Raw genomic sequence first — 14,625 nt, 5'->3', positions numbered from 1 at the left:
GGGTGTATTTGCGGAAGCAAGGAGTTCCAATGAGATTAAACAATTATTGGATGGGTTTTACAGTGATTCATGTTTTTTTTTTGTATTCCTTTCGTTTGCCATGTGGTTTTTGGCTTAGGAATATATGATCGTTTACTTCTGGTTCTTTCACAAGATCGTTGTTCTTACACTTCTAAGGCACATACAAAAGTTACATATTCTGACAGACATTGCAATCAATAAAGTTATTCAAGGTTGCTGACAGCCATTAAACTTCCCACAAACGACAAGATCAATCTGCTTCTTACTTCGTTAATGTCCTCAGGCACTAGCCAGATCAATGCACCAAGCTTACGGGCAATGGAAATAGCCAAACGGGCATTGGCATACTTTTCTTCGTCTGTGATGTTGGCGCCTTGATAAACCAAGTCGTAGTCAACATAGCCTGGCTTCATACCATTTAAGATATCAAGCAAAAAGACACCATTGGTCAACGACTTGTCTCCAAATGATCTAATCGAGCCAGATTTACCCAGTTTGGAAGCCTGGCCGTTGGCCCACTTCAAGATGTCTGAATCAGAGAGTGTCTTTCCACCACCCAAGCTACTCAAGGTTTGGACAATGTTACGTCTCATCAATTGCCAGACAAGACCCAATGTCAAAAGTTTGTTTCCATCGACAATGTCAGAACCGTCAATACCAACAAGCGAGAAGTGGTTGGCTTTTCCTATTTCAACTCCATAGTTGGTGTTCTCCAATGCCTTGAAGCGAGACAACTCGCCATTGGCGGGTTTTTTGTTGATGTGTTTGAAAGAAACACTGCCTGGGAGAACCTTGTCAAAAGCCTGTAAGAGAACCAAACCATCTTTGAGGTCTTCAAACAAAGAGACAATTGGCGGGTCGACATCCAAAGAGTTTAACCATAAGGTGAACACTCTAGCCTCCCTCTCACCCTCAGCATCAAACTCCTCGATTTCTGGAGCCTCGTGCTCCTCGATTGGGTCTAATCCTGGGTAGGTGTTGAACAAGTGGGCAACAAACGCAAGGTTCAACTTAGGGTTTCCAGCAACCAAGGAATTTGGAGTCAAATACTTTCTGACACCGATCTTGTCAGCGTTTGCCAAAACCTGCTCAGCACGTTGCAACAAATCGGAGGTCTGAAGCGGGCTCAAGTCACAGTACTCTGGCTGTAACTGATTCAACAAGACTGTATAGTTTTCACCATCACATACGTCCTTGGAAAAGTTGGCAACTCTTCTTTGCGAGCCTGCGTTCTTCAAATGGTAGTTGAACCATCTCAACAAGATCTGCTCTGGGGGTAATCTCAAAAATTGCTCCAAAGTCTCGTCGTCCTCGAGCAAGCGGTATAATTCGGGATGGTGTTTGATGTCGACTTTCGATAAAAGACCACGGCGGATGATTTGCCAGATCAAGCCGAGAATCAAATGCTCTTTACCGTCGATGATGTCTTCTGAGTGAACATTGACCACAACACAGCCAATGGCTTTGGCGGAGTTGATGACAATGTTGGCGTTTTCAGACATTTGGAAGTTGTTAAGCACCTTCTTCTTGGCAGAAGGCAAGTTAAGCACACGCGTATCAATTGTATCTGGGACAGAGTCATTGATCAATTGAGACAACACTAAACCATCTCTACACTCATCGAAGATCTGGAACGATTCGGTGTCGAAGGGTAAGCGATCACCAATGAGGTTATCGCCGGCAAGAACGGAGTTGATATGGCGAGTGAACTCGGTTCTCTCTTCATCATTGATGGTGTGGGTGGTGCCCGATGTCTTTCCACCAATGAAGGTTTTGTTGGCAGTGTTTGCGGTGGCAATTGGGGCTGCAGCTGCAGCAAAGTTCCGCCGGCCAGGACTCAAGGGCGCGTTTGCCACGGACCCGCCCGCAGAGGGGCTCTTGCTGTCGTTTGTAGGTGAAAGGAATTTCGAAGACGAAGGTCCAGAAGGAGCTGGCTCTGCTTTCAAAATAGACATCAATTGAACGTAATCGTCCAATTCCACATGGCCGGAAGCATCGAGGTCGACGCTTTTCAAGGCCTCACGGGTCTCGTCGTAGCTATGTCTGCCGGATTTGGAAACAGCATTGATGGCTTCCTTCTTTTCCACATAACCTTTGTCGTCCAAGTCAATGGCGCGGAAATCCTCAATGATGGAGAAGATATCCGCCTGCGATAAGTCAGGATACTTTTTTTGTAATTTGAGCACGTTCATGGTGACAATTGCGCTCGTGCTCTAGTATGAGACAAAGTGGAAGTGTGGGATATATATGGGTTGCGTATAATAAGGGTGGGGGCTTAGATAAGCGAGACCAGGGTGGGTCGGGCACGACTGGCAGAACAACAGAAGAAACAGATGACATGTTATGGAGGCGGAGTAATTTTTTTGCGCCGGAAATAGATTTAGGTCTTAGTATGATCTGGAATAATTTGTCACGGTTCATTTGTTTGTAGCATAATTGGTGTTGGTAGGTGAGTTTGTGACTAGGGCTGGCTTGTTCCTATTAGAGTGGTTTGAGCATCAGTGAAGCTGTTGGAGGTTGATGCTCCAATAACTGAAATGACATATACAAATTAATCTAGAATTTTGAATCTAGTTTTTTTCAGTCAAAGAATTGGTATAGAGAAACGGCTTTACTTCGAGCTGTGTTTGTGTTCGAGATCTACCGGTACCATTACTCATCTAGGTATTGAGCAAGTCAAAAAAAGACTACTTCATCCCAAAAGAAGTAAACAACTAGAATTTCTGACTTTCCCTGATTTTATTGTTTGTTCACTCACTACATTGTATACCCATAGAAGCCTGAAGTAACTGCAAAACATCCGAAACTTACAATTAGATTTGATTGAACAAAATTCAATAATAGAAATTTGAGCCCAAAAATATTATGAAAATCTTCACAGATTGACCTATACTCTTATCTTGAATTAAATCACTTCAACCTTGCATTTGCGCCGACACCCGTGCCTCCGGCGGTCTCCACACACACCCTCAACCAATGAAAAACGACTTATCAGTAACAGATCCAACGACAATCACATTCTGTCCCTCTAATTAGCAGAGATGTCCGGCCAAATCCTTCCATTCACCGAGGCAAACAGCAAAAGAGTGGCCTCCTTGTTCAGAAAGGCCTTGAGAACTGCTTTTGACTCGTCCCTCAAATTCGACATATACAGACAAGAAACAATCTTGATCAGATCGCAATTCGAGGCCAACAAGCATATCCTGGATCCAAAGGAGTTGGAACTTGTCTACTCCCAAGCTCGCGCTAAGTTGGCCGAGTTGGCACACCCTGACCCATACATTCCACCTTCCAGACCTGGTGGAACCAAGTTCGACAGAAACTTGCCATATCCTAACGAGCCTTTGGTCCCTGGCGACTGGTAGGCGTGTATTACTTATGGTTGATTAGGTATTCGCCTAAAATATTCGATGAGAGGAGACGATTCCAGTTGTATACATATCATGCATAGAAATAAAAAATTGAAAAGAGCCTGTTGTGATTGATAGTAGAGAATTATGGAGGGAGGTACTTCCACAGTGATGCTTCAGCACATCATCGATCGGATTGTCATACAAGGCGAAGACAGGGAGACTTGTCATATACCTTCTGGAGCTCCTGGCTTTGGAGCTGGAAACAGTGCTTCAGTGTCCAATTTCAATATAACTTTTCATTTCAGTAGGATTTACAGAATTTATACTTCTATGCTTCTCAAAAGAATGTACCAAGATAGTTTTGTCTTGAATGGTAGATGACCCTTCCCTCAAACGCCAAGTTCATAGTAGGCCATGGCCATGTACGTTTGTGATTAGCGATTGAAACCTCTGCAAGCTAATAAAATCAATTGATAAGTTTCTGGCAAATTCTTATCTAGTTAAATGTTTTCTCAAACTTGTGTTTTGACGATATCAGAATCTATATGGTTTGACTTTACATTGCCTCACACTTCAGATTTGATAGTAGAGGTCCGATCGGACCAAGTAACTGGTCTTAAAATACCATTCATAGAATTACCATTTATTTATTTCCACAAGAAGACTTCTGTCTGTCTGATCACCTCTAATTGGATTCAACTTCATCTCATCCTGAGCCTCGTAAATTAAAAAAGGAAAATCAAAACGACAAAACAATTGAAAATCGCAAGACCAAATTAATTAATTGGAAAAAAAATTGAGTCTCAGGTCTCCCTGTATTTCGCTCTCCACCCCCATCTCATCTCCTGGGCTTGCACCTAGTCGCGATGGCTCCGCTTATTTTTCAGGCATCGCTCATCTCAAGCATCATCCACCACAATGCCCAGATCTAAGCGTTCGAAGCTCGTGACGTTGGCTCAGACCGACAAAAAAGGGAGAGAAAATAAAGTCCGTATTTTCGACGAGGTCCGTGAGGCCCTTGACCTGTTCAAATACGTTTGGGTCTTGAAGTTGGATGACGTTAGAACCCCAGTCTTGCAAGACATCCGTCAAGACTGGACTGGCTCTAAGTTGTTGCTTGGTAAGAGAAGAGTCTTGGAGAAGGCTTTGGGTGATACCCCAGCTGAAGAGTACAAGGAGAACTCCCACAAGCTTGCTAAGCTCTGTACTGGTGTCTCTGGTCTATTGTTCACCAACGAGACCCCTGAGACTGTTTCCGCCTACTTCAATGCTTACACAAAGGCAGACTACTGTAGAGCCAAGACCAAGGCTCCTCTTGATTTCACCATCCCTGAGGGAATTGTCTACTCAAGAGGTGGCCAAATCCCTACTGAGGACGATGTTCCTATGTCTCACTCTATGGAAGAGACCTTGAGAAACAAGTTCAAGATCCCCACTAAGATTAAGGCTGGTAAGATTTTCCTTAATGAGCCATTTGTCGTCTGCGCTAAGGGCGACACTTTGGATGTCACCCAGGCATTAATTTTGAAGCTGTTCGGTGTTGCCGCCGCAGAGTTCAAGGTTGGCATGATTGCATGCTACGATGTGGAGTCTGGTGAGATCAACAGCCTTTAGGTACCTTTTATCAACTTGCATCGATGTATTTGTATATTATTTCCCGAATAGATCTCGGTTCTTCGACCTCTATGTAATTCGACATTTGATAGATGTTTAGCATGCATGTTATGGATCAAACCTGTTTGTCCTCGGCTGCATTGCATTGAACAACAAATAGTCTTGCTGGCATATCAGTTGTGTTCTTTATAGCGTAAGTGTTATTATGGGGCACCTTGAAAGTCGTTCCAGCCAAAACAGTAAATTTGTCTTCGTTGAGCTGTACTTCCACTTCTCCAACGATAACATTGAAATAGAATAGTGAATTTTGAGAAGAATGGAGGTTTTTGACTCCATCTACAGGCAAATCAAGGTATGCTGCTGCCATGACTTCTCCTGCCTCGTGAAATATAGTCCCGAACTTGTAAAAACCGTCCTTTGATGAATTCTCTTCTTTGAACTCAATGCCCTGGGGTGAACATGCCACCAACTTTTCAACAAGGGACTCTTCGCTGTCGAATACACTAACTCTCAAAACTTTCTGTTCATACCATTTTGTTCCGTCTTGTTTGGAGTCCGGCTCCACGAACAAGTCGTCCAAATTTGTAACGTTTTTTCTTGACACCTCCAGAGAATCTTTCAGACCTGGATGCTTCTTTTTCTTTGGCCGCTTTGATTTGATCTGCTCAGGGAAAGTGATCACTTCCTGAATTTCTCTAAGAGGAATATTGTTTACGTCCATGACAAGCGTACTATCTGGGTCGACATCGCCTTCATTAGTTCGTGCGTAAATAACACGCTCATTACGCCAATACGCCAATGGTTTGATTCGTTTTCTGTTGGATCGACGAAGTCCCTCTGGAGGCGGTGACGGTAGAGAAGGATGGAGAATGACTTCAGAAATAGATTGACTTTTCTTTGGACGACCGCGACCAGCAGGCCTTTTAACAGATTCCTGTGAAGTTTCATCTTGTGTGCTTGTCATCTGCGAGGCGGTGTCTTGCAGTTGCAGTTGCAGTTGTGTTGGATTAAAGCTCTGATCACCGTAGCTATCATCACTAGAAAACCCAGAGCCCTTTGGACTCTGTGACTCCGGAGGAATGTCATCATCCAAGTCAGGCATGTCGTTGGAAAAGCTCGGAAGATTGGCGTATTCGCTTTCTTCCGCGTTGCTGACGTCACTTTGATCTTTTCCACTCGCAATTGATGCTTGGTCTTTCGGGGCATCAGCGTTGCTGTCGCTATTCTCTCTTTCATCCTCAGATTCATCCTCTACCTGCGCTTCGAATGTTTCTCCTAAAGGACTTTCAACCATAGATTGGTCGGCTGAGGGAGTTTGTAGACCATGATCGAGATGAGAGGAGACCAGGGCATCAGCGCTAGTGCTAAACAAAGCGCTTGGATCTATTGGTATGGGCGAGCCTGGCAGCTCAGGATTTGCATCAGATTCATCATAAGCAGGTTCATCTTCATCATACTGTGGTGCACCCTCAAAATCGTCTATCTGTGTATCTCCAGAAACGGTGGAAACACTAGCGCTCCTTAAAGAGGACTCAACCACCAGGTGATCCGTTGATATAGAGAAATCTGACTTCTTCGTGATCAGCAAAGACCGCATTGACAGGTTTTGCTCCTCCTCGATCGCTAACTTTGACGAGTATTCCAAAGGAATCATTGACAGTTTCGACGATATAAGAGGTGTTTTACGTGGAACGTTGTTTCGTCTTTTTGCTCCTAAGGTTTTCCGAGGGCTTGATGATCTTTTCTTTTGGTGCACACTTTCGTTTTCTGAGGAATCAGCATCGCTTCCGTAGATTCCTGTGGTTTCTTTAAAGAAGTCTTCTAAATCTTCCATGCCGTATTCGTCTTTGGCTAGATTCTCTTTAGGGCGGATATGGGTACGCCGACCCACATCACCGAGATTGAGAATATCCATGGCGGATGGTGTGGTTGTGAGAGACTGATATGTATTGACAGTTTGTTTATTAGTGTAGCGTTGTGTACAGTCGTGGGGGTTGCAATGGTTGACGCGAGACGTGATACGGAAAATGAAATGCGGTTCAATAATTTTAAAGTAGCATAATCTGAGGAATTACTTTTAAGGATTCATTGTTTAAACTTTAAATTTATCAGTGCTCTTGTGCAGTTATGAAGTTAAGTTGTGTTTGTGTAGATGGCAATCTAACTTTTTGATTGTAGGTCAAAAGCTATTCTAGGATAATGAAATTGAAAAGATAACGGAAAAATTGTTGAGTTAATCGCATCTGGTGTGACTATCAATGGGAAGAAAAGGGTTCGGGTATTTGACCTTCACTTTTGAGGTCCTTCAGTAAAACCTGGATCTAATAAAGAAATAAAGACTTCTCCGATTTGGATCTGCTCGTACTATTCAAAAATTTCCGGGATATGTGGCTCCAGTTTGTCCAGCAAACGATATGTGAGCACCATACCATTCAAGTACGTTAAGTGAAGAATATACAGAGGAGCTGTTTCTATAGCGGAAATCTTGCGTGCTGTCATGCCACACAAGGGTACGCCAGTGCTCGATAGATCGATGATCAGTTCGAAATTGGGAAATATGTGTTCTTGCCTCATGGCAAACACTCCTCTGTATTGACACAAGCGCATGATTGTTACTAGACCCAGTTGGGTTGCAGCGATAAAACATGAGAGTTCTGGGATGACAAGACTGATCAGTATTCGATTGCAATAGCTATGATCGTCTGACATGACCGGCACAAGTTTAAAAATCTCATCAGTATATGCACAGCGACGCAAAGTATTAGCTTGATAGAGCGCCAAATTGCACTCACTTGTTACAGCCACGATTATGTTGGCAAGCATTGTTTGAGTAGAAGACTTGATTCCTAAGAATTCTTGTTCATATGCTTGAGCAAGGCTATTGTACTGCCAGTCAAGCAACATGTCCTCGATTTCTTCTGACGGTTCATAACACTGTGGGTATTTCACTGTGGAAGCTTTCATGCACTGCCATTCTGCAGCCAATCCGTAAGAGGATTTGTCTTTTGGATTGAGTGTGTAATTCTGCAAAAGAACTGATTCCTGGAGTATAATTCCTGAAAATAGATCTTCATCTCGATGAAAATCACCATTTAAGGCTGCAAACGAAAGCACTTTTCTAAAGTATTTCTTTTCAATTGGCTTAGCAGTCCACACATCAAACTCTTGTCGGCCAGCAAACAACGGCTCAGAAGTGACAGAGGTATAACATATAGTGTTTTCAAGTGAGCAAGCTTTAAGTTTCCACGTGAACTCATGAATTCTAACTTCTTTCGAAATACACGCCATGCAGCATATTGCTTTATGTAACCCATCCTCCACTGTGTATTCAAGAATTGATATCTCAGGCACATTATGAGGAAACAATTCAGAACTTATCAAATTAAATTTGTCTCTCGACTCGTTATAGGAGAACAACTGAACACTTCTTTTGTTGAATGAGACAGCTGCAACATAGGTAGAAGTGCCATCAGTGGCGGCCGATTTGGCAAAGTCAACTCCCCAAGCAGATCCTGGCACTTCGAGCCGGAATGAAGGCTTAAGGTTATACATTGATGTTTTTGGTACGTGATGCTTCTTCTGCACATGTTCAAACAATACTTCTGAACGCCAAACAAACACCTTTCCGTTATCAGCGCAAACTGCAAGAATCTCATCGCCAAACCAGTCGGGATATGTTTTCAAGTAATTCAACGTGTGTGGTGTATTAGGCCAAGTCAGACCGAGAAAATCATCTCTTGTTGTGACCCGAGGTTCAAGGTTCAACTTCAAAACAGGTTCTTTGGAAGGCAAAAACGTCAAAGGATCGAATTGAAAGAGCTTGAGAGAGCAAAAGTTGCCAATTACCAACATTTTCGCTCCAGACGCGCTAGTGACTATTGTGGACAAATTATTTTTGTACAGACAAGACTCTTCCATTCCCTCTAATACCAGTCGTCCAATGAAGTCTAGCTCAATCGAATCATGAAATTTGTCAGCTGGACTGTTTTGCGTCAATTTGCAAGGAGTGCCATTGCCGAACAACTTGGAAGCACAGAGAACCTCAGAGTCTGAATACTTCAAGCTTGCAGCCTCCAAAGCCAATTTCTCATTTAATGCATCATCCTTCTGTTCCCAGTCGCCAAGTTCTGATAAATGCTCGAAAATTCGAGGATAGATATCGACTCTTTCCGGTTCAGCGTCTACTATAGTGTGCGCCCATAGCTTCGTCTGTGCAAAGACCCACTGGATATAGGAACGGTTCCGGTCTCTGTAACTACGGTGGTAGCGCTGCAAAGAGTTTGGAGGGTAGGCACTTATTGACTCCTGGTGCTGATCAATGAGGCTGGTCTGGAATGCATCAATAGTCGATTCTGAGATTCGACTAAATCCATAGGCTTCGAGGAAAAGATTAACCTCGGGAATTGGAAGCTCGACTACTGGACGATAGCGAAATCTGTCGATTGCACGGAATTCCAAAAAGTCTCTGTAATTCTTGTATCGTGGATCCTCTTCTTCATTCATCTAAAAGCATGCCGTTGATTGACAGGGTTAGGTGCAGAGATGATCTGAATCTAAATTTGAACCGGGATTCAAAAGCCACTAATATAGAAATTCGAAATTCAATGAATTCATTATTTTAGAGTTCAATTCCAAGAATGACAAATGGCAATATATTCACATCTGGTGAACCCGTTGAAGTCTTCATTTCCGAGCTATGTATGTTCTGTTGAGACAGCATTACTTAAACAAGATCCGGGATTTTATGCATTTATTCGGAAAATATAAAATCGCATACACTTTCTTCAATCTCAAAGCTGAAGATTAATACTTCAAAGTTAAGAATCTCGCCTTGGCCCATGCGGTTCCCGATTCCAGCCTCTCTAACTGTACTCACGCTCCTAACAGGCATCGTGACAGCAGAAAACAGTCAATATAAGGAGCTCCAAGATGAGATTTTTGCCACCAAATCGGATCTTTACCTTGATAAATTTCCTGAGATATACAGGCGTAGCCTCAATACCAGAAGCTCCGCCAGGTCTGTTCGGTCAAACGAATTGAAAGTGACAATCACGGATCCTGTCCCACAAACCAGTAAAACTAAAATCGTGATTGAGTCTATCACGGATTTTCTTAACCCCAAACTTCAAAAGCGACTCTCCAACATCTCTAATTACTTCATAACTTCCAATAGAGAGACCCTTATTTATTTCGATAGAGAGTTAAAGGAATGGATGTTGCACAAATTCAAAGAGAAGACATCGGATATCGCACCCAAAGCCGGTGATAAAATAGCTCTTGCTAGGTGTTTGAGTACCGCCCACGGGGGATCTGGCTATGTGACTTCCCAGTTAGATGTCAGTGTGTATGCGGAAAGCACGTTCGCTTCTCCGATCGATGTGATTCTGATGGATGCTGAAAACACAGTGATTGCCTCCCTCAGTTTTGGTTTGAATTTAGGTGGAGCCGCAGGTTTCACGGGCTCCATAACATGCAACGCTGTCGAGGGCCAATTTGTCCAACCCTTTCTTTATCCATATTTTTTTCAAGTCCCGCCAGGAAGACGGATTAAAGTTCGTGTAGATGATGATAAAGGTTTAGAAACCCAAGGCGAATGGCATGATACGGCGCTGTTTCTGCGAGTTTTGGCCCGGGGCCTCTTGGAATGTGCCGTGGGCAGTGACTCTTCCATTTGCCAGTCATCAATTCCAGTTCTACCTGTCTAACGCCGAAGAGGCTTGAAATCTTATTGACGCCGCTTTAGCAATGCACCAGCATCATGGAGTTTTTCATTTTTGTTCAACCATGCTGACAATTCTCTGGAAATATTGTAGCTTTGTTTCTCACGGTAAAAGCCCAGGTTTCAAAAAAGCTTAAAAGAAGCTTGAGGCGGAACTCCGTATATTTTACGCTTCATTAACGATGAAAACATAATAATTTGAACTCGGTTCTTCGATATCTTCTATATACTTTGGTGATTTTCAAATTTTGTTTTATTTCAATTTCCCCTCCTCTCTCAAGCCCAATACTAAAATCGTTTTCACACAAAATGGGAGAGAAACACCACGCCGAGTATACTTCTTTCACATCTGACCAAAAAAGTGAAGTTCTACAGACTGTGCTAGATTATTACTCGGCTTTAAGTGCAGAGACAGATAACTGGGTTGCTAATTTGGCGAACGCCTCATCTCTAGTATGGCACGCATATCATGACTTGAAGATTCCAGTCAACTGGGCAGGGTTCTATGTACTTGATCCCTCTCATGTGAGTCAGCTTGTTTTGGGGCCATTTCAAGGTAAAGTGGCTTGCCAAACCATCGCTTTTGGAAAGGGCGTATGCGGAACGGCTGCATCTACCAAAGAAACTCAGCTTGTCCCGAATGTAGACGAATTCCCGGGGCACATAGCTTGCGATGGCGAGACTCAAAGTGAAATAGTAGTTCCAGTCGTTGTTGATGGTAAAGTTATGGGTGTTCTCGATATTGACTGCTTGGCAAAGAATGGATTTGACGAAGAGGATAAAAAGTACTTGGAACTTTTGGCACAAGCAATCGCGACATCTTGTAAATGGTAATATTCTACTGTTAGTTCAGAGATGACTTACTCTATTCAACAATTAAAATACATGACAAAAACGCCGTGTAAAGCATTAGGGAAGAAATTTTGGTACACCCAGGGAAGGCGAATCCGATTCCAAATAAGGGAACCTGTTTCGCCACATCCTATTATTCATCGTCGTTTGGGAGCATGTTTCGCTTCAACAACTCCCTCTCGACGTTTTGTAGTAACAAAGACTGTGCCTTCTCAACAGCGCGAGAGTCTCCTTTGATTGTAAAGATTCGCTCGTCTTCGCTGGTGTTCTCGGAAACTGCGATTGAGGCACCACTTACCTTCCGGACACCCGAAATCCTCGCTCCATTTTTTCCAATCAAAGCACCGACTATATGATTTGATGCTGATATTGTTGTAGTGCAAATTCCCTTTCCCTCTGATTCAGATAATATCGAAGATTCCTGCGGAACATAGTAAATGGTGCCCACGGAGGACACGTCCTCCAACAAACACCGCAAAATCGTTTGCAAAGCATCATAGAAATTGTGAATTGAGCCTTGAATTTCAACTGTTCTTTCGTTAGAACCAGGAAGAAATGAGTTTGAGGCGATCATCAGAACTTGGTGGTCGCTTTGAATTTTTTTGATTCGAGCGCCTTTCGAACCAATAAGGGTACCAATCTGTGCATTTGGAATAATCAATCGCAAAAGTGCAGTGTCTCCAACACTAATCGAAGCTTGCAGAAGTCTTTTGAGTGGAAAGTATGCATGGACAAATTGATTGTTTGCAGGTGACTCAACTAACAATCTACAGAAACGAGTGAGTGCATCCGCTACGTTATCAAGAAGGCCACTGATAGTGAGAATTCTTTCTAGTGAGCCCGGATTAAGTTTGCTGATACCGGCTTTGGTTACAGTATCTTCTCTTATGCCGTCAATAACTGTGCCGTTTTGGCCAATTAGGCATCCTGCTTCTTTTGCGGAAAGTAAGATGCGTAAGTTTATCGAGACGTTCGAGTTGCGCTCAGTCAGCGGCAAAATCCCTCTCTCAGATATGGGTTCTTGATCTTTTGTCGTTGCTGAATCCATTTTAAGTACAAGATAATTGGTCCGGTCGAATCCGAGTATGTAAATGCAAGAGGCCGAAATAATCTATAAAAGCCTAGTGGGGATAAAACAAACAAGATCAACAAAAAATGAGTAACACCACATTCAGCTGCAAAGAAAGAGGTGTTATGAAATAAAAAGAAGAATTTCAAGCAGCTTTGACCCGTCATAGACAGTTGCAGGTTGAAACTAAAATACTAACGAGGAAACCCTGCATACCAAACGGCGCAAAGTGATAGGTGTGTAGCCCTTATTTCTTGTATTTTTTTTTTATTTAGACAGTATCAAAGCGGGAATTAGATTTGTACCGTGATGCTCCTACTAAAGGAACCCATCATGTCTATATGGCCAGTTATCCCTTGATGCGCCTCATGCGTAGCATAGGAGCACCGATTGTCTCCGTGGTGTATGCACCACCGGGTGGGTTAGGGTCGGCACAAAAAAACATGGTTGCAGATGTTTGCGATATTTTCTGTTTTGGGGAGAGGCCGTTGGCTTCTGGACCTATCAGGTACACTCTGAAGTATTTCAAGCGACGCCTGATTCAGAACAACCTAACCCCGATCTATTTTAAAACAACACGGCGCACTTCATGTACATGCTTTCCGCCGATATGCATGCACTGTAACGGCTAGACTAGGCGAGCCTGCTCAGAGGTTCGGCTTGGAATGCGTGTCACATTGACGAGAATTATTTCTATTGAAAGAGGCAATTGCTCTCTTCCACTCGATTTTATTGTAGCTACTCAACTCATCTAGTTCTATTGAAATGGTTATGAAGTTAGAATGCCGCTCTTTCGGGTATGTGAAAGCCGTTTAAAAAGCCGCCGGGAACATCGCTTCTGTAAAGTACTGATCCAGAATCGCAAAATTCCAAAAAAAAGACTCAAAGAGACAAACTTATATTCTTGATCTGTTTGAAGTGGTCCACTTGGACACCATCGAGCTATTTCTTTTATGTTTATTGCCATCTTCGAATTAAGTTTAATTTTCATTTCAAGCTACAAAACTCAAATTAAGGCACTGTGAAAGCAACTCGAAGCGAACATCTTCGATGACATGACGAGATCATATGTTGAGTCTCAAAGAAGATACTCCATCTTCTACCTCTTCATCATCATCTGTATCACTGATAGCATGGAGCACGTCGCTTCCTTTGAGAATATTGAAAGATTCCAAGCCGAACTCGCCACCAACAGCATCTGCAAAAGAATAAAAATTGATAACCTTCTCTGAGTCATTCTCAATACAAGGCAGCTGTGGTTTTGGTGTCTCGGACACCAATGGGATCTCTGAGTTATTAGACATGGCCCGCATGAGTGTGCTACAGAATGATGAGCGTCTGCGGCAAAGCGAACGACGATGGCAAAGCAGATTGCTGACGGATGATTTACGAGACAATTTATCCTCGGGTTCCTCACAAAAAACAACCGTAATGTCATTCAAATTTACGTCGGGATCAGCGAAAAGCTCTGCGGTTGAGTCTAACGCTGGAGCAGTGTGATCCTCAGGTTTGAACAATTGATTTGAAGAGTGAGAATTACTTCTGATTGATTTGGAAACATAAAGAGAATCGTCTGGAATGCAATTTGTCCGCGTGAACATAGGCAGACATTCGGTGCTTACTTCTGAGGCCTTCCTGCGGGATATTGGTCTAGGGTTAGCACATCTGCAGAACGAGCTATTGTCATAGGTGTCGAGAAACCTTTCGAAAATGGCTTCCAGAGGGAGAGTGGCCATTCTTGTTTATTGAGGCGATATGTTGAATTGTATTGATGTTTTGACTCCAAGGTTGGCTGTGAAGTTCTCGGGCAGAAAGTCTCCAGCCGTAAAATACGCAACGCTACGCTGTTCCTTGAGAAAGATGTTCAAACAAAGAATATTCACAAAGGTAGCAGTATTTGAAACCTAAATTTATCAAGAAATCGAGAAAAAGATTATGCAACGCTCTTTGATGAGAGGTAGTCGAGAGTATATGAATTAGGCAAGCAGTGTATCAAG

At 43.0% G+C, this 14,625-nt stretch overlaps 8 protein-coding genes across 8 annotated transcripts; 3 read left to right on the top strand and 5 right to left on the bottom strand.

Moving 5' to 3' along the window:
- Positions 1–224: 224 nt before the first annotated feature.
- On the bottom strand, positions 225–2,213 carry PUMCH_001320 (uncharacterized protein; the record flags this gene model as incomplete). Its single annotated transcript, XM_063020378.1, has 1 exon — positions 225–2,213. One exon carries the CDS (start codon positions 2,211–2,213, stop codon positions 225–227), a length of 1,989 nt encoding a protein of 662 aa, XP_062876448.1.
- Positions 2,214–4,292: 2,079 nt separating this feature from the next.
- Positions 4,293–4,988, top strand: PUMCH_001319 (uncharacterized protein; the record flags this gene model as incomplete). The annotated part of the gene is made up of 1 exon (XM_063020377.1): positions 4,293–4,988. The coding sequence occupies one exon, from the start codon at positions 4,293–4,295 to the stop codon at positions 4,986–4,988; it is 696 nt and encodes a 231-aa protein (XP_062876447.1).
- Positions 4,989–5,103: 115 nt separating this feature from the next.
- On the bottom strand, positions 5,104–6,903 carry PUMCH_001318 (uncharacterized protein; the record flags this gene model as incomplete). The annotated part of the gene is made up of 1 exon (XM_063020376.1): positions 5,104–6,903. The coding sequence occupies one exon, from the start codon at positions 6,901–6,903 to the stop codon at positions 5,104–5,106; it is 1,800 nt and encodes a 599-aa protein (XP_062876446.1).
- Positions 6,904–7,352: 449 nt separating this feature from the next.
- On the bottom strand, positions 7,353–9,491 carry PUMCH_001317 (uncharacterized protein; the record flags this gene model as incomplete). The annotated part of the gene is made up of 1 exon (XM_063020375.1): positions 7,353–9,491. One exon carries the CDS (start codon positions 9,489–9,491, stop codon positions 7,353–7,355), a length of 2,139 nt encoding a protein of 712 aa, XP_062876445.1.
- Positions 9,492–9,826: 335 nt separating this feature from the next.
- On the top strand, positions 9,827–10,693 carry PUMCH_001316 (uncharacterized protein; the record flags this gene model as incomplete). The annotated part of the gene is made up of 1 exon (XM_063020374.1): positions 9,827–10,693. The coding sequence occupies one exon, from the start codon at positions 9,827–9,829 to the stop codon at positions 10,691–10,693; it is 867 nt and encodes a 288-aa protein (XP_062876444.1).
- A 323-nt stretch (positions 10,694–11,016) lies between these two features.
- PUMCH_001315 (uncharacterized protein) lies at positions 11,017–11,541 on the top strand (the record flags this gene model as incomplete). Its single annotated transcript, XM_063020373.1, has 1 exon — positions 11,017–11,541. One exon carries the CDS (start codon positions 11,017–11,019, stop codon positions 11,539–11,541), a length of 525 nt encoding a protein of 174 aa, XP_062876443.1.
- Positions 11,542–11,692: 151 nt separating this feature from the next.
- Positions 11,693–12,607, bottom strand: PUMCH_001314 (uncharacterized protein; the record flags this gene model as incomplete). Its single annotated transcript, XM_063020372.1, has 1 exon — positions 11,693–12,607. The coding sequence occupies one exon, from the start codon at positions 12,605–12,607 to the stop codon at positions 11,693–11,695; it is 915 nt and encodes a 304-aa protein (XP_062876442.1).
- A 1,085-nt stretch (positions 12,608–13,692) lies between these two features.
- Positions 13,693–14,364, bottom strand: PUMCH_001313 (uncharacterized protein; the record flags this gene model as incomplete). Its single annotated transcript, XM_063020371.1, has 1 exon — positions 13,693–14,364. One exon carries the CDS (start codon positions 14,362–14,364, stop codon positions 13,693–13,695), a length of 672 nt encoding a protein of 223 aa, XP_062876441.1.
- Between the last annotated feature and the right edge of the window lie 261 nt (positions 14,365–14,625).

Source organism: Australozyma saopauloensis, chromosome 2 (genome assembly GCF_035610405.1).
Source record: "Australozyma saopauloensis chromosome 2, complete sequence".
In the NCBI taxonomy this organism is placed as follows: domain Eukaryota; kingdom Fungi; phylum Ascomycota; class Pichiomycetes; order Serinales; family Metschnikowiaceae; genus Australozyma; species Australozyma saopauloensis.
The sequence above is the reverse complement of the archived record's forward strand: the minus strand, read 5'-3'. Positions and strand labels throughout refer to the sequence as shown.